This window comes from Toxorhynchites rutilus, chromosome 2 (assembly GCF_029784135.1).
Source record: "Toxorhynchites rutilus septentrionalis strain SRP chromosome 2, ASM2978413v1, whole genome shotgun sequence".
Lineage (NCBI taxonomy): Eukaryota > Metazoa > Arthropoda > Insecta > Diptera > Culicidae > Toxorhynchites > Toxorhynchites rutilus.
The window spans coordinates 336,819,859-336,846,328 of NC_073745.1; the positions used below are offsets into that span (position 1 = coordinate 336,819,859).

The 26,470-nt window shown below is 39.1% G+C and overlaps 2 protein-coding genes across 12 annotated transcripts in view; one reads left to right on the forward strand and one right to left on the reverse strand.

Moving 5' to 3' along the window:
• The window catches only part of LOC129764465 (prominin-like protein), a 142,711-nt gene that overhangs the window by 79,643 nt on the left and 36,598 nt on the right, over nt 1-26,470 (forward strand). For 9 of the 10 annotated variants that reach the window (XM_055763563.1, XM_055763562.1, XM_055763568.1 and 6 more), the window contains one exon: nt 19,923-20,442. In XM_055763563.1, coding sequence (XP_055619538.1) covers nt 19,974-20,442 — 469 coding nt within the window. In that variant the 5' untranslated portion in view covers nt 19,923-19,973. Of the gene's footprint in view, nt 1-10,722; nt 11,081-19,922; nt 20,443-26,470 lie in introns of those variants that run through there. The other variant, XM_055763566.1, reaches the window with a different exon arrangement.
• On the reverse strand, nt 6,511-9,712 carry LOC129764467 (uncharacterized protein K02A2.6-like). 2 transcript variants are annotated; one of them, XM_055763572.1, is made up of 3 exons: nt 9,386-9,712; nt 8,971-9,049; nt 6,511-8,907 (listed from the first exon to the last, which is right to left on the reverse strand). In XM_055763572.1, the coding sequence occupies exon 3, from the start codon at nt 8,894-8,896 to the stop codon at nt 6,584-6,586; it is 2,313 nt and encodes a 770-aa protein (XP_055619547.1). In that variant the 5' UTR covers nt 8,897-8,907; nt 8,971-9,049; nt 9,386-9,712; the 3' UTR covers nt 6,511-6,583. The 2 variants fall into 2 exon arrangements, with proteins under 2 accessions (XP_055619547.1, XP_055619548.1); XM_055763573.1 differs by having other exon boundaries at nt 8,971-9,712.

The window sequence follows — 26,470 nt, forward strand, 5'->3', positions numbered from 1 at the left end:
TTTCTCTTTCTCTTTCTCTTTCTCTTTCTCTTTCTCTTTCTCTTTCTCTTTCTCTTTCTCTTTCTCTTTCTCTTTCTCTTTCTCTTTCTCTTTCTCTGGCGCTTCACACAGCAGTGGTGGGAATTCAGAAGCTCATACTCATGAGTTTTCTCATGATATCTGATTCTGTTGACACACTTTACTCAAGAGTAATTCAGCGCCAGATATACTCATTTCACGAATATGAATGAATGTAGCAAACGTTTACTCGCGAATGTCGATGTCGATGCTTACTTCATTGACACCCGGTTTGATTACTCCAAGTAACATTGCTGATGTTTGAAATAAATCGATCACACCAGCGCGATGTGCATACTTTTCGACGCAGTGCTCCGTACAGCGGAAACACTCCGGCGGGTTAAATGATGGTTTGCGTAATTTTGTCGCTTAGAACACATTGCACAATGGTCCAGGAGATGCATTTAAGTAGAAATTAGCATTTAGAGCTCGACAGTTATTCTCTAGACAAAAACTGTCTTAGACAAAGTTATTACATATGACAGAGCGCTCATTTTCATGTTGTCAAAAATAAAAAATCTAACTTTCTTATCTTCATAGATAGAGGTAAACATAGTTCGATTTGAAACATCTTTGTAGAACAAAGTTTTTTTTATCTCTCGAAATAACCGATATTTTTTATCTCTCGAAATAACCGATAAACTGTTTTTTTGCTTTAACTTTTATATCTCAAATTCTACATGCAATCTGTCTTCGATAGAATTTTAGAGCTTACTAATACAAACATTTTGCGATGCAGAACATGTCAATATCTTAACTTCACTCAAAAGTATGGATATTTCTTCCGTAAAAATACGCTCTTCAATTATTTGTCATTCTCTCTGGGGCAAACATAAACAAGGTTTATTGGCTTCATTTGAAAGGGCATAGATCAATCTACATGATGTGTGATTTTCAAAGCTATGTTATTTTTCGTGTTTGAGTAAATTAAAATTCAAATCATGAATTTTTGGATAAAAAACCATCAATAACTTTGAGTAGGATTGAGACAGTTCTGCATCGCAAAATGTTGGTCGTGATAAGCTCTAAAAGTCGTACGAAGACAGTTTTGATGTAGAATTTGAAATATAAAATATATTCGTTTGTGCGATCTTCTCATTATTTTTTCTCTTGAGTATGATGATGCACTATTCGCAATGACCTTGCCCTTTTCCAGATTTGAATTATGGGATACAGGCTTTAAAGTTTAAAGATAATTCGTAAGGGAACACTTTTGGAAAACTTAGAGTGAGCTCTTAACCTTCAGAAAAGCTATAAACTGCTCGCTGCCATTAGTCAGACTGAGCTTGTACCCTCATTGTTGAGCTTTGATTTTCGAGTTTGTGCCAAATTAGAAAACATGTAAACTTTTGATGAAATAGTCACGGATTTTGAAGGTTTACATTTATGGCAAACGTTGTTCTGCCTTAAGTAATAAAAAATCAAATAATTATTCATAATTTTGTTCTGCATAGGGCCACCTTAATCGGTATTTAACCCATTAACGACCAAGCTGTAAAAAATATTCTTTTAACGAAAGCCATTGGCGTAATTTTGGTTATTGGCGTTACAGAGACTCCAATCTTCTGGAATTCCTTTTTCCCGTTTTTCAGTTTTTCGGAAAAAGACAAACAAAACGAAAAATCGCCAAACAAAAACATTTGCCAAAAACCCACATTTTTCATCCTGCAGGAGGTTCAATCCAATGGTGTTCAAGGTGTGTTCTTTCATCAATGTAATACTTTAGAAAAGTTTACATATTTTTGCATTTTATTAGATTTTGTTTTTTTTTTGTATATTATGTCATGTTATATACTTTCCGCACATAGTTGCTTCAAACCAAATATTTTGCCCAAATAAAGTTACACCAAATTAAATGAAATTGATAGTAAGTGGTAGCTAAGAAACTAAGCTATTATTTGATGCCAAAACCTTACCATATGGTTGCTTTCCAAAACAATGAAAAAATATCAAAATTGTTTCTTCGATTTTTCGAAGGCTCGGCATATCCTAGCCCGTATCATATATAGTTTACGACCTATTCGCATGTCTACCAAATTTTTTGTGCATAATTTCATCGAAATTGGTCGAGTCGTTTCGGAGAAGTTGGACCACTACCACCGTAACACGAGATAAAAATATAAAACTATATATAGAGAAGACACAGCGGCGAGTCTTAACCCTTGTATACCACTGCGAGTCTGTTACGCGTAAGAAAATATTACAATTCAAGTTCCGTCCGTTGGCAACTTTGTGGCAACACTTGCATCGTGCTTGTACATCATTTGCATTCTATGGGAAGAAGAAACAACTGCACCGGACGAAAATATAAACGATTTTATATAAACGATTTCTATTTCTGTGTCACTTCAGTCAGCGAGCAGTCAACAGTATTTGTTGAGGCGACTAAGTTAACTTTGGAAGATTTGAAATTGTCCTTTTGAAAACCTACAAGAGAGGGCCACCATAAACTTTTTTTTAAAGAGCTTTCATACATCAATACCATCACGAAGCCAATCGTTGCTTAGCATCACGATTTCGCACACGGAAGCGGAAGATTTAGAAGCTGTGGAATATTATATACGCGTCACGCTCAACGTACATTACACAGGGCGCGAGTATAAAGGATTTTTATTGCGTTGCTCTAGGCAGCGAACAGCCAACAAGCCTGAGAGTAGATTTTCATATTGACAGCAGTAATGCTTTGTCACTGTGTGAACCTTTCGCGCGTTTCGGGGCGCATTGGAATGGAATCTTTTATAACAATTGTTGATACGATATTGCTGAGTAAATTGTAGTTGGTGGGTACAAAACGGAAGAATTATGGGTGATATGCTTTTCGCTTTTCGTGTACACTATTGGTCAATATTAGCAAGAGCCTACCACTCACTGACAAATTTGGGAAGGCCTATAGATTTACTATGGAACTCGTTTTCGCGAATAAACCGTACCGTGAATCATCTGCATATTGAATTAGAATTTCATTCGAACAAATGTTGAAAAAAATCCGAAGATAGTTTACGGTGTAAGCAGGTGTGTCTCGGATACATGTTGTATGCATTGTTTTTCAACAGGTCAGTTTTATATTTTCGGGTTATAAATGAAACACGTATATTCGCGTTGACTTTCAAACTCAAGAGAGTCCAGCTCTCGATTTATTTTGACATTTCAGCTATAGAACGTTCAGCCTGGTTTACAATACTTTTCTGCCAACTCACAGCATTCAGCGTATGCTACAGCTCTTTCCCCTTAATTTGAGAGGAAAACTAATTCAGTTCATTGATATTTATCAACCTATACCTACTCATATTGTTTCTCTACGAATATTTAATAATAATTCTTTTTACAGCTATCAATTAAATACAATTCATTTCAATATTCTATTAGCACTTTCAAATATATATAAAATCACTGTCTGCCTTTGCAGTTCTTCTTCTTTTCGAACGCCGGAGATATTCTGGCATTAGCACTTTTCGTTTTCTATTCCTTCTGACAGGATCCTCAGGGAATCCCCTGAATTCTTCTTCATCTCTAATTCGGATCATGTCTTGAACTTCAGATGAAGTTGTAATCGCTACGTTGTTTGCCGTTTTCGAACGCGTATCCTTTGATACCCTTAATTGGTTCCTATGTGCTGCGATTTGCACGTTTCCAGTAGTCACCTGGAAGATATTTTTTGAAATTCTTTTAATGAAACTTGCTTTAATCCATCTAAGATTATTATGCGGATTATTATTGAGATACCATACGATATCTCCCGCCATCAGGTTATCCAATGAATCATTTGATTTATTTTGGATACCAACACTTTTAGGTTGTGTCTTCACATCACTAGGCTCAGTCAAATTAAGATATTTCCTATAACATTTCTTTGGATTCAATAAGTCTAATAATATTTTTGGCTTATATGAGAATATTCTTTCTGATGGAAAAACACCATCACTCGTCAAACAACTATTTCTATAATTGAACAAAAACAAATTAATCTGATCTTCCAATCCAATTTCATATACTTCTGGGTCTAATAAATACTTCTTCAAGCCTTCTTTCACTGTTCTAACAAGTCTTTCTGCTTGGCCATTACTTGAAGGATTATAAGGAGGGCTCTTGAATACTTTTACTCCTTGCCTTTCCAAAAAGTTCACAAAAGTAAAAGAATTGAAAGGAGGACCACCGTCAGATACTAAAACATCTGGTAACCCAAAACGAGCAAAATACGATACCAGTTTAGAGAGAACTTTTCCTCCATCTGTACCATTCTTCATCCAAACCACTTCTATCCATTTGGAATAGCTATCAACCAAAAGTAAAAATGTATGGTGCATGAAATAAAAAAAATCCACATGAATTCTGCTGAACGGTCTAGTTGTAGGAATCCATTTAGACAAAACCTTCTTTCTTGGAACTACTGCCATACTATTGCAAACATCACAATCTATTACATACTTTTCTATATCTGCATTAATTCCGTACCAATATACTGTACGTCTAGCCAATTGTTTCATCTTAACCATGCCTAAATGGTTGCATGTAAAAGTTTTAAAATCCTGCTTTGAATTTGCTGCGGTATTATAACCCTGTCCTGATATAACAAGCACTCGTCCACAATTTCCAATTCGTGCTGATTCGCGAAAATGTTTACAAAGCGTTTGTCAACCTTCTTAGGCCAACCATTTGTCATAAAGGACATGATATCCTGCAAGAATCTATCATTCGCTGTCTTTTTGGCTATTTCGTTGTAATCTATCGGAAAATCTTTCGTAAAATTAATGCTTCTTATGTGTTCTCTTCCACTTCCATTTGGAACCAGTTCTTTAAGCGGAAATCGCGAACAGAAATCCGCATTTCCCATTTTATTAGAAGGTCTGTATTTTAAAGGGTGTGTCACATCAAATTGCATCACGGAAAAAACGCTGTAGAAATTCGCCCAGCAGACCGATCCTTTTGAAAATTTTAGACAGTAAAATAAAAACTATTAAACAACTTTTGGCATTTTCTTTTTATTCATACTTCGAGCCCAAGCCCGTATGCTCGCACCTTCCTCTTTACCCCGTCCATAAGGTTCTGTACAACGTCAGGTTGTAGTTTTTTTGAACAGAAATCCATTTTCTCTTGAAGTCCGCCTCCGATTTGACAACTTTTGGGTTCTTCCGGAGGGCCTGCTTCATAATCGCCCAATATTTCTCTATTGGGCGAAGCTCCGGCGCGTTGGGCGGGTTCATTTCCTTTGGCACGAAGGTGACCCCGTTGGCTTCGTACCACTCCAACACGTCCTTTGAATAGTGGCACGAAGCGAGATCCGGCCAGAAGATGGTCGGGCCCTCGTGCTGCTTCAATAGTGGTAGTAAGCGCTTCTGTAGGCACTCCTTAAGGTACTGCCCGTTTACCGTACCGGTCATCACGAAGGGGGCGCTCCGCTTTCCGCAAGAGCAGATCGCTTGCCACACCATGTACTTTTTGGCAAACTTGGATAGTTTCTGCTTGCGAATCTCCTCCGGAACGCTGAATTTGTCCTCTGCGGAGAAGAACAACAGGCCCGGCAGCTGACGAAAGTCCGCTTTGACGTAGGTTTCGTCGTCCATTACCAGGCAATGCGGATTCGTCAGCATTTCGGTGTACAGCTTCCGGGCTCGCGTCTTCCCCACCATGTTTTGCCTTTCGTCGCGGTTAGGAGCCTTCTGAACCTTGTATGTACGCAGGCCCTCCCGCTGCTTGGTCCGCTGGACGAAAGAACTTGACAAATTCAGCTTATTGGCGACATCCCGGACCGAACTTCTCGGATCACGTCTAAACTGCTTAACTTCGTGCTTGTGATCTTTTACATTGACGGAGCATCCATTTTTGCCGTTCTTCACCTTTCGGTCGATGGTTAGGTTCTCGAAGTATCGTTTTAGTACTCTGCTGACCGTGGATTGGACGACTCCCAGCATCTTACCGATGTCCCGATGTGACAACTCCGGATTCTCGAAATGAGTGCACAGGATTAATTCACGACGCTCTTTTTCGTTCGACGACATTTTTCCAAATTTACGAAAAATTGACAGTGAAGTATGGCCAACGTGATCTATACACTCTTATCTGATTATAAGCGAAAGCTGAAGTTATAATTCCTAAAAATTAAATTTCTACAGCGTTTTTTCCGTGATGCAATTTGATGTGACACACCCTTTATCTCAAACTCATAAATGGATAACTCCATATTATACCGTTGTAACCGTGTCACCACCATCCGATTTTTACCTTCTTTTCCAAAAATTCCTACTAATGGTTTGTGATCAGTATAAACTGTAAACTTTTGACCATATAAATATTTATGGAATTTTTTTATAGTAGAAACCAAGGCTAAAGCTTCGAGATGAAGAATAGGATACTTCCTTTGAGCATCATTTAGAGAAAAAGATGTGAAATAAATCGGTTTTTCCCTCACCATCAATTTCATGTGCAATTACACCGCCTAATCCATATCCGGATGCGTCAGATATCACAATTATTGGTTTATTTGGGTCATGAAACTCTAAAAAGTTTGACGCAATAAGTGAATATTTTGCTAAATTGAAGCTCTTCTACAATTACTGTCCCAACTGAATTTAACATCTTTCCTCAAAAGATTGTGTAACTGATGCAACTTAAAGGACAAATGTGGTATAAATTTGTTGTAGTAATTTATTAACCCTAAGAATGATTTAAGTTCAGCTATGTTGGTCGGTTCTTTAGCTTTTTTTATAGTGGAAATTTTGTCCTCACAAGGCGATAAACCTTTTTCACTAATTATGTGACCCAAATATACAAGCTCCTTTACAAAAAATTTACATTTCTCAAAGTTTATCTTAATATTAGCCTTCGATAATCTCTCTAAAACTAATCTCAAATTTTTCTTGCATTTTTCATAATTACTTCCCGCAATTAACACATCATCTAAATAACAAAATACATTTCCCAATCCTTCTAAAACTTGATCCATTACTTGTTGAAAAATAGCTGCACTGGACGATGCTCCCTGTGGTAATCTATTGTAGACAAACAATCCTTTAACTGTATTAATTACCATAAATTGTCTAGAACTTTCCGATAATGATAATTGCGTGTAAGCACCTTCCAAATCCAGTGAACAAAATACTCTGCAACCCGCTAATTTCGCAAATAAATCTTGAGCAACAGGTAAGGGATAAGTATTTGGGACGATAACCTTATTAATTGAAACTTTGCAATCTATTACCAGACGAATTTCATCATTTTTCTTAATAATTACTATCACAGGTGATGCCCATTGACTCGTTTTGATTGGAGTAATCACTTTCTCATTTTCCAATCTTGTCAAATAGTTTAAAACTTTGTCCTTTAAACGATAAGGAACGTCATATGCTTTCTTAAAAATTGGATTGTTTTCTTTGAGTATTAACTCTGCCTCAAAACCGACAATTGGAGTAGTAAAATCTTTAGTAAAAACGTTTGGGAACTCCACACGTAATTCATTCACCATAGCTTCATTATTTAGTTCATTCAGAGAATTTATCAATTGAGATCCATCAAAAAATTGTCTCCATCCGTTAAAAAATACATCTAGCCAATTTCGACCCAATAAAGGAAGGAACTCATTTTCACATTCTATAATCAGAAGAGAAAGATTTTCTATTTTCTCTTTAAATTTCGTTCTAACCATCGCTTCTCCAATTAATTTTAATTTATTACCATTTACTACAGCTAATTGCTTATTGCTAGTCATTAACTTTTTGTTAAATGTTGAGAAATATTGTCTTTTGCTCATCACTGTTACTGAAGATCCACAGTCTATCTCCATTTTTATATGTTTTCCCTCAATTTTTATTTCTACCAAACAAGGAACACTGATTTTATTAATGGACGAAACACACATACAATTAAGTTTACCTTCATCGCTATTTTCGCTGACCGGCTCCTCCGTACTCATTCGTTTGAACATGTCATCCAGTCTCCTGTCCGTGCTCGTTCCTGGTCTGTCCATGTAATTCACAGCATCTCTTTTTAAATTTTTTAATTTGAAACATCTCCTCTTGATATGTCCTTTTAACCCACAGAAATTGCATGTCATGTTTGAATAATCTATTTTGCGATATTGCTGATTATTTTTCCCGTCAGCATGTTCAAAACTCACTTTTTTATCGTTATTTCCATAGTTGAAATTATGATTCGGATTTGATATGAAACTATTTCCTTTGAAACCCAATCTGTTTCTCACTGGACCTCTAAATTCTGTTTGTTTACGGTTTTCTGCTATTTTGAAGGTATTCAACAATTTATTCATGGTTTCACCAGCACCTGCATTCTGTGTCAAAGCCACTCTTTCATAATAAGAATCTCCTTCTAAAGATTTTGCATTAGCACTTGCCATTTCCCAAGTAATAATTATTCTTTCTGCAGCTTCGAGTGTTAACTCCACCTCGTTCAACAAACGTTGTTGAAGAGCTTTTTCTGTCAAGCCAGCTACAATTCTATCCATGATAGCAGTCTGCTTGAAGTTCTCAAAATTGCAAAATTCTGCTAGTAACTTGACCGATAAAACGAAATCTTCAGCCGATTCATCAGGTTGTTGAACTCTGTTATTAAACTTGAATCGTTGCATTAGCCCCGATTCAGTTTTATCCAGTCTCATTTTTAATTTGCTAATTAATTCATTATAAGCAGCTTCTTCCAGCTTCCCATTTGGGAATAGGAGTTTCAGTTCTCTGAAAACTGTGGCTCCCCCCAACATAATCAAATGAGCTTTCTTTTCTTCTTCTTTTACTTTATTTAAAACGAAAAAGTAACCCAAACGATCCGACCATTCGGCAAAGGAAACTCCCTTTCTGTAGGGCTCAAAAACGGAAAGCATCGTTTGTGCCATTGTAAAATTTCCTTCAAATTATTTTTCAAAATCAATCAACTACGACTTAAGGATTGGAATGCAGAAAAACTCACCAAAATTGAAGTCTGTACCCGAACGAATCCTCCTCAGGAATTTCCTGTATCCTCCGTGCAATTTTGTCACCAAAAAATCCTGAGAAAAAACAAGACTCTCTTAAAATTTGTTCAATAAATTTATAAAAAAAAATAATTTCCAAATAATTTCTTCCAATTAAGGCTTTTATAAACTCAAACACAATACCTTCTTTTTTTTATACAATCCTTTTTCCGGTACAAACAAAAGCACAAAAATTTGTTTTGAGGTTTGAAATATTTCACACAATTACCTGCAAACTGGCCACACTTCTACTGTTTGTGGATCAATGGCTTAAAAAAAATCTTTTGTTTTAGAGGTTAGTTTTATATGGAACAAAAGGTTCGTTGCACTTTTAACCACTTTCTTAACAAAAGAGAAAACAAAAGAACTTACATTTATTATCTGCAGTCGCACAGGAACAGTTGAAATCTTTCCTGCTGTTTCTCTGCAGTCGTGCAGAAAAAAATGCTGCTTGTCTCTTTGTCCTATGTGGCAGAAATCTTCTGGAAGGATCTTCCACTTGGTACAACCAAACTATTTATTTTAAAGGAAAAAAATAACTTCACTGATATAATCACTCCCTTTTATATCACTAAAGGTCTTTTATTTATTTTTTACACTTTGATCCTCGTCGCCACTTTTATATTTTCGGGTTATAAATGAAACACGTCTATCCGCGTTGACTTTCAAACTCAAGAGAGTCCAGCTCTCGATTTATTTTGACATTTCAGCTATAGAACGTTCAGCCTGGTTTACAATACTTTTCTGCCAACTCACAGCATTCAGCGTATGCTACAGTCAGTAACCATAAGATTGACGGAAAAATCAAAATCATAACCCCTTAGTCAATTTTTGTGGCAATGTTCTCAGAAAACCACTAACATTCTCCACCAAACAAACTACTTCCCAGAAAGATTGCAATTTTTTTTCCGTGAACGCCCGGGCTGGTTTTCTTTGCACACGCCCACAACAACCCGAGCCGGGTAGATGAGTGCTTTAGATTCCGCTGAAAAGGCTCGAAAAAGCAAGTCAAGGTTAAACCTCCCGTTTATCAACCTGTCTTTTTATCGTCGCCAGCAGCAGCAGACCTGTTCCGCCGAAGTTAGTCAAGACATGCCTGCCATCGTCATGGTAGCCGCTGCCCCGAGAGGAATAAGCACAATAAACATATACTAGTCGTGCATATCGTCGTATTTTTATGGGCGTCGTTGTGTCGTTCCCATGAGTCTCCGACGGACGGCGGAAACATTGACGATGGTTGGTAACCACCGGGGGAAATGTTTTGATTGAGTTTTGCCTGTTTCCTCTGGGTCTGCGTCGACCTGGCTATTGGTCGCCATGACTGCGGAAGGTATTAAAAAGAGAGAAATATTTGAATTTATTTTTTCAGTCTTTCTTCTTAAACTGCGGAATGAAAAATTCCTTCAAACAACTAATTTTATTGCACATTGTCACCGGTATTTGCTGAAGATAATTGACGGTAAACAGACTGATGGCACTTACTCATCCCTTTTATTGGTGACCACTTGACTATCACGACGCCATTATCGTATATTAATAACACTATGCCTGGATGAAGGGGAGGGGACAAATGTGTTTAATAATCTGAACGGAAAGTAATTTCTCCCTGTGGGAATTTTGAATCACTCATAAGTGTGAGGCTTCACTGTGTGGCTTTGAGCTCCGAGAAAGCCCAGCGAAACGGACGAATGTTATCGACAGTCGGATAGGCATCATCAAGCGAGAAAGTTTAGCGTTAGAAGATTTACTTCTCTTCCGCCAGCTTGTTTACGGTTGAGAAGAGTGTCTCGTCGTGTTGGGAAAAAGTTTACCTTGAATGACATATCTCGCTACGACGACTACATCAATTACCCCTAAAAGTGGAACGTTTTCATTTTTAATGAACTGTTGAAGGAAAGTGAATGGAAAGTGACAATTTCGTGAGAGTGCAAATTGCTTTTTCGTGACTCAGAATTTCAACTCCAAGTTTAATAAATAGATACGTTAATCTCGTGTGGAAGGCAAAACAAAACACAAAAAAAAAACACTACGAGTATATCTTATACACGGGCAGAACAGGTTTGGCAGGTAATTGTACCTCATGACTGGGCCGTTTCATTCCGTTTCTTTCGTTCGGTTCTTTTTGTGTCACTTTTGGTTAAACCCCTATCTCAGGCAACAATAATAAAAAATACAGACAGCGATGACTCATTCCTACTGATTCATGAATATTTCCCCGGATTTTCAACTATGGTCTCGGTGCAAGATCTTTTTTTTCTGAAAATCACTAAGAACAAACGCTCTTCATACATACAGGATGCAACAACTTTATCGCACTGAAGAAGTCAAATCTTAGTCGCGATTGCTTCCACACTTGGCCCCCGTGGTTCGTTAGTAACGCTTGTGTGTTTGTATGTAGAACCCTTCAGTTTGAAAAGGCCAGCTGCAACATGTGACTTGTTATGCTGAATCAAGACAAGGCATTCGGTATGGGGCCGTAATTTCTCATCGGTCCCGTGTCTGCGCCAACGTTTTTGTAAAAGGTTGAAAATGCGGCGGCACACACAGAGCACATTTGGTTCGAATCACTTCTCTCTGGGTGCGTAGGTTTGCTGCGTTGGACGAGTGTTTTTGCTTTCCCATAACTGTGCGTATGTTTGAAAATAATCTGCAGCAGAAGCCGTCAGGAGATTATTATTTGTGTACATTTTTGTTTAGAAAACATAAACAGGTTTGGGCTTTAAAAATTGGTTTTGTTCACAGCTGAGTTTGAGCTGCATTCTCTGGACTTTTCTGTTGTCACCAACAAAGATTTGTTTTGTTGGTTCATATAAAAAAAAGTGCTGCGAAAACCTGGTACGTGAACCTAATGCCCGCATTCAATTAACCTAGAAGTAACCATTCCTTTTTCTTCGGATGTTGTATGTTTCAATCGGAAATTGAAATTATTTGACTAAATTTATATTTCCTAAACTAGATTTTTCCTTAAATAGTTAGTTGAAGGTTCCTCCAGGATTTGGCAGGTTTATGAGTCCGACTGACAATTGAGGGGCTCAGAATGCAAGGGGTGTAAGTGACTTGATCGATTTCTCTTCGTCAACTTCAACGTCAACTATCTTTCTGGCAAAATGTAGAATCCACCAATTGTTCCACATAACGGGTGTTAAATAAAAAATGAGAATTTTTCCAATACCTTTCAGTAACTCAAATAAAGAGCGTAAAATTTTCTTTCTCCAAGAAAATTGCTCTTTGGGCTCCCTAGAAACAGTAGGCGTGTTTGGTTTTGCTAGTTTGAATTTAGTCAAAGCAAAGATGGCGTCGAAACAGCACGTGCTCCGCGAACGCATTGTACGGTTCTACGAAACGCATTTCCAGCAAGGAAAAAAGTTCACGGTGGCACATTCTAAGGAAGACAATGTACCTGTCAGTACGGTATATCGTATCCTGGGTTTCCTGAACGTAGAGCGGAAGGTCGGAAGTGGTCGTCCGGTGACGATAATGACGAAGCAGAGGAAGACATCGCTAAAGAAGTTGCTTGACAACAAGGACGCAACCAGCCTGCGTGACGCCGGTCGGAAATATGGATGCCACGTATTGATCCATCGGACCCTCAAGATGGAAGGAATCGTCTGCAGGAAGAAGACGAGGTCGCCGGAGTACACGGAGGAGCAGATTGAGACGGGTAAATCACAGTGTCGGTGGATGACCAAAAAATAGCGCGGGACGTCTTTCGTTCTGGACGACGAAAGCTATTTTCCGCTGTCCAAAACGCATATTCCAGGAAATGATAATTACTACTCCAGCGACAAGTCATCCACTCCGCCTTAAGTGAAATACAAGTTCAAGCACAAGTTTGAAAAAAAGGTTATGTTGTACATCGCCATTTCCGACCGGGGCTTTTGAAAGCCTTGGTTTAAGCCGAGCGGTCTGGCAATCAACCAATAAATCTATCGAGAAGAGAGCCTCGATAAAATCCTGCTGCCGTTCCTGAACGAGCATCACGCGGATGGGAAGTACGTCTTCTGGCCGGACAAGGCGTCTTCCCATTACGCCAAGAAGACGCTGGCGTATCTTGAGGAGAAAAAGATATCGTTCGTGCCGAAAGATCGTAACCCAACAAACTTGCCCCAGTGCCGCCCAATAGAGGATTTCTTTGGCTCACTCAGTGCCCTAGTGTATAAAAACAATTGGAGGGCCAAGGACACGAAGCAACTGACTACAAGAATCCGGAATTGTATCCGGAAAATGGACGTAAGTGCTTCAAAACGGTCAAACTTGTCATCTCGAAAAAAAAATTTGGCCGAAAATCGACCTTTTGGGACTTAGCACCAGATCTCGACGTTTTATGCATTTTTAAGTCATTTGGCATCGAACAGAAAAAATCGATTTTCTAAATTTCCTTTACTCCTCCCCTCTTGGTAGATTTTCGAGGATCAAAAAATCAAAACTTTGAGCGTTTTAAGGCACTCCTAAATCATGTTTGATTGAGCTGAAATTTTGCACAGGTCATTTTTTTTGGACCAATGAACAAATTGAACATGATCGGGTTTTTCGAAATTTGACATGATCATTTTCGCTGCCACCCCTTTGACAAACCATTAAAGTATCGCCTCCAATAACTGCATTATTTAGCTCTAATTTTTTTTCAATTGATTGTGGTCTCTAGAAATTTCAAACATCAAAGTTTTCCATTGATATAGCGGACGAACAGAGGATCTAACAAGTCAAGTCTGATGTCTTCAAAAGGGGGTTTTGAAATTCTTGGTGCAGTGCGATAAAGATTTCATAGAAGGAGTGACTTTTTTCATCCTCAATAGAAATCATCACGATTCTATACGGCCTAGACGGATAATAGAAATATCATATAAATTAAAATCAAAATACATAACAGAGAACATACATCGCATTTCTCATTTGCGTCTCAAAATACAACCAGTACAACAACTAACTTGAATCGAGGTTCATCATATGTTGAGCATACGATTGCTGCCAATAAAACACTGAAAAATTTATAAATGTCAAGTATTATAATTATTATATTACAATTTGTGATAGGTGCATATAAATATTCCCACTTAATAATAATAAAATAATAATTATAATAATTCTTGTGTAGAGGCATCATTTTTGAATGGTTTCCGAGCTCTGAACAAGTGAAACAATTAGTATTCTTAATATCCATTTTTTTTGCTTAATAATATTTCAAGCAGGACCCGAAATCTTTGAAGATGGAAAATGAAAATCGACTCTCAGTAGCTTTGCTTCGACTAGGACTACTTCGACATTCGGCAACATGCTTTGAATTGATTATAAAAAAATGAGTGGGTTATATCTATGATATAACCGCAAGGTTGACGTGGAACTACCTTAGCTTAGCAATCATTCGTTTGTATTGATTAAATTCTTGATTGAATGAAACAGTTTCCAAATTCAATTGAGTTCAATATATTTGCTCTGTGAGTGAAAAAAATGAACAAATGCCGTGTAAAGTCAATTCATTTATTGTGATTGATTGTTCTTCGTTACAAGTAAATTTAATGACGGACCTTTTACGTTTAGTATGATGACTAGAACAAAATATATGTACGGAAGAATTATCAAACGTTTGATGAACCAGCCTAAGGCTGAAAATCTTTCCAATAAAGACAAAAAAAAATTATCAAACGATTATTTTATTTTACATTTCCCTCTGAAGTTTACATCCCAAAAGTGTACATACTTCTCGAATCTCGAATTTGCTTGAAACTGGGAAGTTCATTCGCTTCTAGTGGCTGCACGATTTTCCCAGGTTCCTAAGTTTAGAAGATCATGTTAGGACAGACATATTCCACTCTGCACAAAGGCAAGCGAGGACAAAAGTACTCGCAGTTTGCATTTATTTGCAGAGCCGATTTCCCCAGAAACCTCGGTTTTGAAGTCTGTGTTAGGGAAACACATTTCAATCGGAACAAAAATACCCCCGATTTGTATGAATTCGCAATGCCGATTTCCCCACGCTTCATGGATTTGAAGTCTGTGTTAGGGAAACACATTCCAGTCGGAACAAAAATACCCCCGACTTGCATGAATTTGAAATACCGATTTCTCCAGGCACCTTGGTTTAGAAGGGAACACATTTCGGTGGGAACAAAAGCTCCCCCTACTTTCGTGTGTTCTTTTTCTTCTTTTTGGCTTTAAGAGGGTTTAAACTTTTCAGTTCACTCGCCTCTAGGCTCTTTGGTGTGTTTGCAATGCCGATTTCGCTGCTTGGTTTTAAAGTCTGTGTTAGGGAACATTTTTCGATGAGAACAAAAGTCCCCCTACTTTCATGTATTTGCAATGCCGATTTCCCCAAGGCTGCTTGGTTTTGATGGCTGTGTTAGGGAAACCGTAAATCGGGCCAATCAAAACGATGCAGTTAGGGCGTTTAGATAACGCCTAATATTTTACATTTATTCAATTGTTTATCTAATGAAAAACAACATTTTGTTAGTTGCGATAGATGCGTAGAAATATTCCCTATCAAGTGATGCAAACATCTCTCCTATCCAGTACGAAATGTTTCTTTAATTTTTTCCTGCATGTTCTGTGTTTAGGTTTTCATTTTACCCTCCATATATTCCGGTTAGACGTAGTCCCACGTCAATAAGTCTAGTCAAGTTAAGAGCGAGGATGACCTAGCAAATGGTTATTCTAATTGACGTGACTAATGAATACAAATCTGTCTCTTCACTCAACCTGACCCCAGCGTCCACAATCTAATTTTAACGTCCATATAAAGTGAAACGCAAACTTGATTACTGTTGCAAAAAAGTAGTTACCAACCAAACCAATGAATTTAGACAGTTACCAGGTATGATATGAAGGTCCTCGCGGTAAGTAATTTTCGTAAAAAATCTAGCTCACCTGTAGTATATGTCAAACCACGTTGAACTCGAACATCGATACATGCATACGTGATACATGAGGGAGAGAAACGAATTCACTTCAATATGCAATGAAATCCATTTGACAGAGAACAATGAGATGAGATAGTCGAGTCGTAAAGTGAGATAGCAACTAAACGCCCGACTGACTGTTTAGACGTTTTGGCGGAGAAACTGCGTGAAGAAACCAAGATTCATTTCCAATAGAATACGAAGGTGAATTTCTTCATAGTCCCCTGACTATCCTCAGTTGGATATGACTTTGCCTAGCCCGTACACTATTCCAGTCCTTCTGGCTATCAAAACAAAAAAAAACAATAGATTTTTAATCAGTAAAGACGCCGCTCGGGCAAGCTAATAACATGTTTTTTTCAGCCAAAATGGTAGCAGTTTGAGAATGGAAACAAGTTTTTAGCACGTATTACGATGATGTTGTGTTTTTCCAAATACTAATATTGTTAAACATATTTTTCATTGGTTCATGCGATAGTGAGATGTAGAAAAATGTTCACACACAAAATTACAATAACTCGGTCCAGTAGAATTTGAGATATCGTGTTTTCCAGTTTAGAAAAAGTAGAGAAAAACTCGATATGAGTTTTGAATTAAAGACGTACTAGATTAGATGCCATTCAATGCCCAGTTTTTAGATTTGCGTTTTACACCTTATAATTTGACGTGGAACTACGTCTTCGATTTCTATTTCGACCCTACGAAATTAAATAAATGATTCTATGGTGGTTAGATACTCCTCCCTCCTCTCTTACGTGGGGGAGGGGGGGATGTTGTGCTGCCATACAAATGAAACATAAATTTCTGCATAACTCGAGAATCAATCAAGTAAATTAAACCATATTAGGCATATGGAAGTTTTAGGGTGCAATAAGTTATTCTATGGTGGTTAGGCACTCCACCCCCCTCTAAGACATTGGTTAGACACTGATCCCCCTCTCTTAGCGAGGGCTGCCATACAAATGAAACACAAATTTCTGCATAACTCGAAGACTAATCAAGCAAATCGAGCCAAACTTGGGATGTAAGGGTTTTTGGGTATGATAAATGTTTATATGATGGTATGACACCTCTCCCTCCGCTGGAAAGGAGGGAGGGTCCCGTGATAATTTTACACATATTTAAGCCAAACATATTCCAAGCAAACGTGACAATTTATTTTTTCGGAAAACTATGAAGGAAAAGGGGAAAATTCAATTCGCATATGTTCTACAATTACAATTGAGCAATTTAACAAATAAAAGAGGGATGTTTTGCGAGCGGATGCGAAGGTAAATCATGTATTATGCATTCTTTCTTCCAGCTTCGTTCCCATGAATGTTGTATGTAACACAAAATTGCGTGCAATACTTCGTTCTATCTAACAAATAAGCAAACTGTTGAAGTAATCAGATGCAAGGTTTCATGCATCACTCAAACTTCATGCAAGATTTCATCAAATCAACGTTGAATGTGGCACCCATACAGTGATTGTTCATTTATTAGAAGGAGACATTGAGATCGGCATCAAGGCGCCTAGAAGTATATCCTAAGGTGAGGCCGTTTCGTCACTAAGTTGGTTAGGGGAGCGGTATATGAAAACAGTAAGGAAGAAAGCAGAAGGGGAATTATTTGCTTGAAGCGTGAAAGAGACGGACTGATCACGAGCGAGGATTTGCACAAGCGTATTGTGTTTTGTTTACAAACAAAACACAGTAGACTTCCAAGATGGCTGAAGAGTGGTTTTAGCAAGTTGGCCCACCTTAGGATATACTTCTAGGCGCCTTGATCGGCATTACATCGCATCACAAAAATGAAACGAAATGAAATATTAATATTCTCAATGACTCAATTCCTTCTATGATAAATTGAGCAGTAGAACCAATACAACTTGATTATGTAAACGAAAATTATTGCACCGAAAAGGCTACTGTTCCAGATGCATAATAATAAGAATAAAACAATGGAAAAAAAATCACAATACCATAGCTATCCATTAAAAATAAAGCAACTTCATGATTTCATTTGTATTTTACCTCAAAATATCATGAAACCGTGAGTATTTTCAACTTGTTTTTTCATTAATCATTTTCAGTTAGACAGTTGAACTACCTGCCAGAAGCTTATTGTCTTTCTTTGTTCATTACAAACCGTTTGAAGGATATGAGTACATACAACAAACGGCCCTTTCCAGGGCTACTATTCATAGTTCCAAAAGAGTTCAACTAACAGTTTTCTGAACAATGAAAAGAATTACATTTAAAATAACATGTTCTGGACAATAAAAGTCCTACGTCAAACCTCCGTCCGTGCCCGTTGGTTCAGACCCTTCTACTTTTTTGACTTATTCTCACGACGGTATGTGAAAATATATTGAACCTTTTATCTGTGTCGTAACATTGGAATGTTCCTCGTCTTTGTTGTATCAAATCAGAAAATTATCATTATTCTTGGTCGAAGATACACTGTTTGAATTAGCTCTGGCTTCATTGTAGGCTCCTTGCTCTACTGACTCTGATTGGAGGAGAAAAATTGGCATTTCATTACACCACTTCTGTTGACTCCCGTAACCGAGTGGGGTGGCAGCGGTATCAGTGTCAATCAGACATGTCGCGATGGGAGTTCCCGGTTCAGATTAGATGTTTCTGAGTAAACAAACATTCTTCCAATTCGCATTGACATTGACGATCCGGAGTTCCCAAAGGAACGTTTTTCATCATATTACTTGCGTTGAATGTGTTATTTTTTAATAAATATTTTACTACCAGGATAATATGTGTGCAACACTTCCGATTGAAAGGGATGATTGTACTCTTTTGATGATGTTGATTGACAAACGAATAACGCTACAGAACGATGAGTGTAACGAATATTTGACAAAAGCTTCACTCTTGAGTGTTTTTGCGTCGTGCTGAGCGCGACATCTACTATGTGTTTGATCCTTGTTCTTTTGCTGGAGTCAATTTGAGATGACGGGTTTCAAGGAACATTTATTTTACCTGGAATTGTCATTCGATGAAATGTGTTTCCAAATGGTTTCATTCGTAGGAATGCTTTGAAATCAAAGCAATGAAGTAACAAGAACAGTTCTGTAACTCGCTTTGTTCTTTACGTTTATGTGGAAACATACTCATATACTGACCTGAAGTAAACGTGAGAGATCGGCAACTCAATAAAGTATAAAGTAAAGATGCGATTCCATTACTCATTTTATTACTCCATACTCCATTTAAAATTTACCGATTGCGCGAGGTTAGCATGTGACATTATTGAATTTTATTGTACTATCAATTGTTTTTTTTTGGGGAGACGATGGGACAGTAGCAGCATCAGTCGTCATCATCAATACAGAACAATACACACTCAGAAAGAAAGTTTATAATGCGATCCAATGGAAAAGTTTTTTTTAATGATTCCGAAATGCTATATTTTCATCACAGTTCAACGCCCTGTTCAGTGAGAGCATTCATGCTCTCTCCGGAGTTTCGTCATTAAATCATTCCACATTCGCAGTTGTCGGATAATTATTCGTACTTTACTGCTGCTGCCTATGTTTATATTTACTGTGGTGTTGTTTTACGCTTCCGCAGAAATATGATACTCCTATGGATGCCCTGAACCGTGAACGCATAAGATGACTTAGCACTGATAACATTAAGGTTGGAGTGCGTGCGACAATTCAAGTCTGCATTGGAGCGCTATAAAACGATGACACCGTCGACCGCGAAATATGACTGATGAGCTTTCTGTCCCATTTCCACACCGTATGTAATGATTCTTTGTCGACTGGATAGGGATGATATGTTTGCATTGGGAAGTGAAAAAGGCTGTCACCGTTGTTTAAAGAACCACTCAATCACGACTTTTAGTATTTCATTCGTTAATGGCTATCGCTTGTCGTTTCTAGTGCACTTGAGTCTGTTCCAATCGGCGCATCGATTGATTGGAGTCGGTCCCGGGGTTGCTGATACTGATTGAATTAGAATGATTTGAATGAGATATTCACATGCTGTTTTTTTTGTTTTTTTTTGCAGATTGAACATTGTTTGAGTCACCATTGGTAGGAAGGCCTTCCATCGTTTGCAATGGAAGGACCTAGTAAAGACAACTGCTCCACAGCAACGAGAAGCAAATTCCAAGGCTGCCATAATCATCATCAGAGGACTATCAGCACACCTACTGACTGTATCATCACCTCAAACAACGGCTGCTGCAATACTAGCAGCCAGCAGATTCACAAACGCCATCATTCGTCGTCATCCCCAGCAGAAGACATGATCTCAACGATGCGAAGCTGGCGAAGACCGCGACCCCTCGGTGGGGTCCTCCTCTCATTCGCCGTTTTATTGCTCATCAACGTTTTTAGCAGTAGTAGCAGCGTTTTAGTCCGCGCAGAGAATATCCTCAAAATCCATACGACTGAATTCTCCAACATAAGCGAGAGGCCACACTTTGTTAGCTCAACGTCATACAATGCGCGCGGAATGGCACCCCTGTACAATCTGACCAATCAGGTGATCAAACTGTTCGTCGATTCCAATCCAGTTCCGGAGGGTAAGTAGAATTGAATTGAATCAAACCGCGAATGAAATCGGTTTGCAGGTTGTGAACAATGAATCTCACCGTCGAACAATTCGTTTCCGACGAAACCGAATTTCAACTATTTGGCACGGCAAGAATAGAATCTATTCCGCCACACAAAACGGCTTGGCTATTTTCGCTTCGATCTTGATCGCATCATCCGTTAGAAGCAGCAGAAGGTAGCTTCGCAATCAAATATCGGACAATAGACCTAATTTCTCAACCACTTATAAATGGACGGTTCGACTATTGTGTTTTTTTTTTTTTCGCACGAATCTTTAAAGGTGCTTATGTGTCAAATAACCTTGTCTGATGAGTATGCTAAGCGCTGCACTGGTTGTTTTATGGGTTTCATGTTTCAGATGAACGATGCTGGGAAGTTTGAATGACTCGCTGTGATTGTCCAAGTAGATTTCTGTGTGTACAGCACTACTTTGCATACATGGCTCTTGACGATGATGATGATGAAAACAATTTGATGAAGCCTAGAACAAATCACCCAGTTGGGATTCTAATGAAACATGATAGTATCCGGAGTCGGACTTAGAGCTATATCATTTCAATGAATACCAACACGCGCGACATTACATTCATCCAGCTATTTTATCATTTAATAAACAAAGACCTCTTTATGTAAAGCACAAACGAGAGCACGGTGAACTACATGTTACCGTTGGGGTCTCCCCTTCCAATCTTTCCCTCGCCAGCAGGGAAGACAATTGCTCTAATAAGGTGGAGCAGACCGAACATTCGCTGCCGCTTGGTTGGTTAGTCACTTGAAACTTTTTTTTTATTTCCGCACTAAACGATTTATATTCAATTTCTATTGGCGAATCCGCCCCAGCATTTTGTTCGGCTCAATGCAAGCGGGTCAAAAGTCGATGCCCCATTGTTGACCATTGTTGGATGAAATTTTGTTTCATTCTAAGCTAGCAAAACCATACAGCTTCGTACATTATTAACACATTAGGGACCGAAAAGAAATCTGTAAGACATACGCGTGGGACCGCACGTTTTGGGACAAACTTGTACGCTTCATTTGTTCGGTTTCCACGATTGATATCGTTTCCTTCGGTATGGATGAGACGAAGGCGAGCCATCGGTAGGCTATACTCCTCCAACGCACAATTGTCCAGGAGGTACATTTGAGTGAAATTAGCATTAATAGCTCGACAGTTATTCTTTACTCGAAAACTGTCTTCGACAAAGTTGTTATATATGATAGAGCGCCCATTTTTATGTTATCAAAAATAGGGTGACCAAAATTGTCGATGAAATAAAAAGTATAACTTTCTTATCTTCATAAATAGAGGTGAACGTGTAAAGGGTGTGTCACATCAAATTGCATCACGGAAAAAACGCTGTAGAAATTTAATTTTTAGGAATTATATCTTCAGCTTTCGCTTATAATCAGATAAGAGTGTATAGATCACGTTGGCCATGCTTCACTGTCAATTTTTCGTAAATTTGGAAAAATGTCGTCGAACGAAAAAGAGCGTCGTGAATTAATCCTGTGCACTCATTTCGAGAATCCGGAGTTGTCACATCGGGTCATCGGTAAGATGCTGGGAATCGTCCAATCCACGGTCAGCAGAGTACTAAAACGATACTTCGAGAACCTAACCATCGACCGGAAGGTGAAGAACGGCAAAAATGGATGCTCCGTCAGTGAAAAAGATCACAAGCGCGTAGTTAAGCAGTTTAGACGTGATCCGAGATGTTCGGTCCGAGATGTCGCCAATAAGCTGAATTTGCCAAGTTCATTCGTCCAGCGGACCAAGCAGCGGGAGGGCCTGCGTACATACAAGGTTTAGAAGGCTCCTAGCCGCGACGAAAGGCAAAACATGGTGGGGGAGACGCGAGCCCGGAAGCTGTACACCGAAATGCTGACGAAGCCGCATTGCCTGGTAATGGACGACGAAACCTACGTCAAAGCGGACTTTCGTCAGCTGCCGGGCCTGTTGTTCTTCTCCGCAGAGGATAAATTCAGCGTTCCGGAGGAGATTCGCAAGCAGAAACTATCCAAGTTTGCCAAAAAGTACATGGTGTGGCAAGCGATCTGCTCTTGCGGAAAGCGGAGCGCCCCCTTCGTGATGACCGGCACGGTAAACGGGCAGGTTTACCTTAAGGAGGGCCTACAGAAGCGCTTACTACCACTATTGAAGCAGCACGAGGGCCCGACCATCTTCTGGCCGGATCTCGCTTCGTGCCACTATTCAAAGGACGTGTTGGAGTGGTACGAAGCCAACGGGGTCACCTTTGTGCCAAAGGAAATGAACCCGCCCAACGCGCCAGAGCTTCGCCCAATAGAGAAATATTGGGCGATTATGAAGCAGACCCTCCGGAAGAACCCAAAAGTTGTCAAATCGGAGGCGGACTTCAAGAGAAAATGGATTTCCGTTCAAAAAAACTACAACCTGACGTTGTACAGAACCTTATGGACGGGGTAAAGAGGAAGGTGCGAGCATGCGGGCTTGGGCTCGAAGTATGAATAAAAAGAAAATGCCAAAAGTTGTTTAATATTTTTTATTTTACTGTCTAAAATTTTCAAAAGGATCGGTCTACTGGGCGAATTTCTACAGCGTTTTTTCCGTGATGCAATTTGATGTGACACACCCTTTATTGTTCTCGCGAGTGCAAAAATACACTCTGTCCAACTTCTATAAGACCAGGTGATAATCTTGCTGCGTTGTGTCATTGTAAACAACAATGCTTCAATTTATATTCTAGTGTATACTGCCATTCTACGCATAGTTGTCCCATGTTACTTTTTGACGATTTTCACTTTTCTTCATAAAACGTTGTTTTTATGTATAATCTTACGGAAAACACACAAAAAACATATAGTTTGTTCCCAGCTTTTAAAAACACAACATCAAGCTCAATTGTCCCATGTTGATATTCTATTCATAACTGTCCCACCATGTATTTTTTGTAGATCCATATCGAATAAATCGGTTCAAGTACAAGAATTTCATGTCACACTTTCAGTAGGGCTTAGTGCATTAATTTCTGGTTTGGAAGAACGAACTAATTCTCAAACAAATAAGAAAAAGTTTACCAGAACACGTGTGCACCTTGTTGGCGAATGCCTAATAACAATGAGATTATTATTCTGCGAAGGTGTTGCAGATCACTTATTTCTTCATAAAACGATGTTTCTATGCATAATCTTTCGGAAAAACACAAAAAAAATTGTATATCAAAAAACAACATCAAGTTCAATTGTCCCATGTTGATATTCTAGGCATAACAGTCCCACCATGAATTTTTAAACCCGTAATCAAGCATGATTGATTCAGTGAGGGGATCTCATCACATTTCATTAAACAATAGTATAGTGCTTATAAAAAACCCGGTGTATTGCTAAATTGAAATGCTTAAAGCTTTTGGTAGACAAATATGCGAAAAAACTTTGATTGCGTTTTTCTCGGTTGCTGTTTTTGGAACATGGGACAACTATGCGTGGAACGGCAGTATAGGTATTGGTGACTACCATACACTGCATGATTTTCATATGTGTATGTGCAACGCTGAAGTGCTCCCGTGGCCGAGTGGTTAGCGTCAAACCTAACATGCCGGGGGTTCGGGTTCGATTCCCGTTCTGGTCGGGGAAATTTTTCTTCAAAGAAATTTCCTCTGACTTGCACTGTGGTCACGCGTATTCTAGAGCTTGCCACTCAGAATGCATTCAAGGCGTGTTATTTGGCATAGAAATCTCAACTAAGTACTAATGAAAATGACGCAAGTAATGCTACGTTGAGACGGCGGAGTTCCTCTAGGAACGTTAGTGCCATATAATAAAAAGAAGAAGAAGATGTGCAACGCTGAGCGTAAACGAATGTTTTTGTATTTTTCAAGTGTCATGTTTCTATAAGACCAGTTACATTTTTCCGTTGTTTTAGTTGTTTTGATCAATAAATCTGGGAAATTCCGAAGGGAAAAGTGCTCACGGAGAGAAAAGAAGGACAACTCGATGCATTTCATAAAGAAAATGTTGGTATCAGAGAAATTGCTAGTCAGTTTGGACGAACCCATTAAGTAGTGCTCAATTATTTGGCGAATCCTCAAGGGCACGGTAAAAAGGAAAGAGCTCCACGTAAATCGAAGCTTTTTGACCAGGATAAGCGGGAAATAGCTAGAACAGCTTCGATTAGTTCAAAATCGCTTATGCAAATAAAGCAATATTTTAATTTAAATGTTACTCTGGTGACAATTCTCCAAGTTTTGGTAAAACATTCTCACATAAAGAGGGTTTGAAAGGTTAAAGCTCGTCATCCTGCACCATCCCACATCGGAAGACGTCTGAGTTTTGCCAAAGCTCACATGAACCTACAGTGGGACATGGTATGTTGTGACAAAGAATGTTTCCAAAACACATTTTGCTATATACCATAACGAAAAGTTCTTCAATTTATAGGTAAAGTCTGCTTCATTTAATATTGGAACAAATTCTTTTGCTCATTGTGGCGCTCCTAGTGGACGGATTTGGAAACTTTTTTCACCCACGTGTCGGGAAATTCATTACCTTTCACCATGTATTTATGTCATAACACCAAACGATAGCATTTTGTAAACAACCGCCATGGAAGCCGAACGGAGAGATAAAATTGTGCACAGTTTTCTTGAAAATCCATTGTTGTCGGCATCTAAGCTAGCTAAACAGCTTAAAATGCCCAGAAATACCGTATGGCGTGTTATCAAGCAGTACAAGCAAACATTTACGACGGCTCGGAAGCCGCATTCGAAGCGTCGGAGTGGAACTGTCGACCGGAAACTGCGTGGGAAAGTCATGAAGGCCGTCAAGAGGAATCCCAATCTTTCAGACCGCGATTTGGCCAATAAGTTCCAGGCCGCTCACAGTACGGTGCGACGAATTCGTCTCCGGGAAGGAATAAGGTCATTCCGAGCCAGCAAACAGCCAAATCGGACGCTGAAGCAGAACAATGTGGCCAGAATCCGTGCTCGAAAGCTGTACGACCAAGTGCTGACCAAGTTCGACGGATGTATTCTAATGGACGATGAGACCTACGTGAAGGCGGATTTTGGGCAAATCCCAGGTCAAAAATTTTATTTGGCGACGGCTCGGGGGGATGTACCTGCAAAATTTAAGTTCGTGTTTGCGGATAAATTCGCCCGCAAGTACATGATTTGGCAGGGGATATGCAGTTGTGGACAGAAAACCAAAGTCTTTCTCACTGACAAGACAATGACATCAGAAGTCTACAAAAAAGAGTGCCTACAGAAACGGATTCTGCCGTTTATTCGTGCCCACGACCGTCCAGTAATGTTTTGGCCGGACCTCGCAAGCTGCCATTACAGCAAAACGGTTATGGAATGGTACGCAACGAACGGGGTCAACGTAATACCGAAGGACCTCAACCCCCCAAACTGCCCCCAGTTCCGGCCGATAGAGAAATACTGGGCAATCACGAAGCGGAGGCTTAAGGCAAAGGGAAAACTTGTTAGGAACATGACTTAAATGAAGAACTGGTGGAATCAAATCGCCAAAACGGTGGACGAAAAGGGTGTGCGCCGCCTAATGTGCCGTATTACGGGAAAAGTACGAGAATTTCTTCGAAACAGCAATGAATAAATTTAATATTAAATGAAGCAGACTTTATTAGAGATGGGCGAGCGCTCACGAGCCGCTCATTCGAGCCGGTTCGTCAGAAAGAGCGTACGATCCACGGTTCTTTAAAAAGGAGTCGCGGCTCTCAAATGAACTGTTCAAAACGACCCACGGTTCTTTTATGAGCCGTGGCTCTTTTTTTTAACCGCGGTGCATTCAGAGCCGTTTATTTGAGAATCGCAGTTCAAAAAAGAACTGCGGTTCATAAAAAAAAGTCACAGGAGGGTTGTGTCCGAGACATGACCGCATAGTTGACGTAGGATTCCGTTGGGTTATCTGTTACATGCTGATTTTGGATATGTTTGAAGAATTACATGTTAATCTCTTGGTGGCCCTGAAAAGGGCCGTTTTGTCTGGTTGTTAGGTATT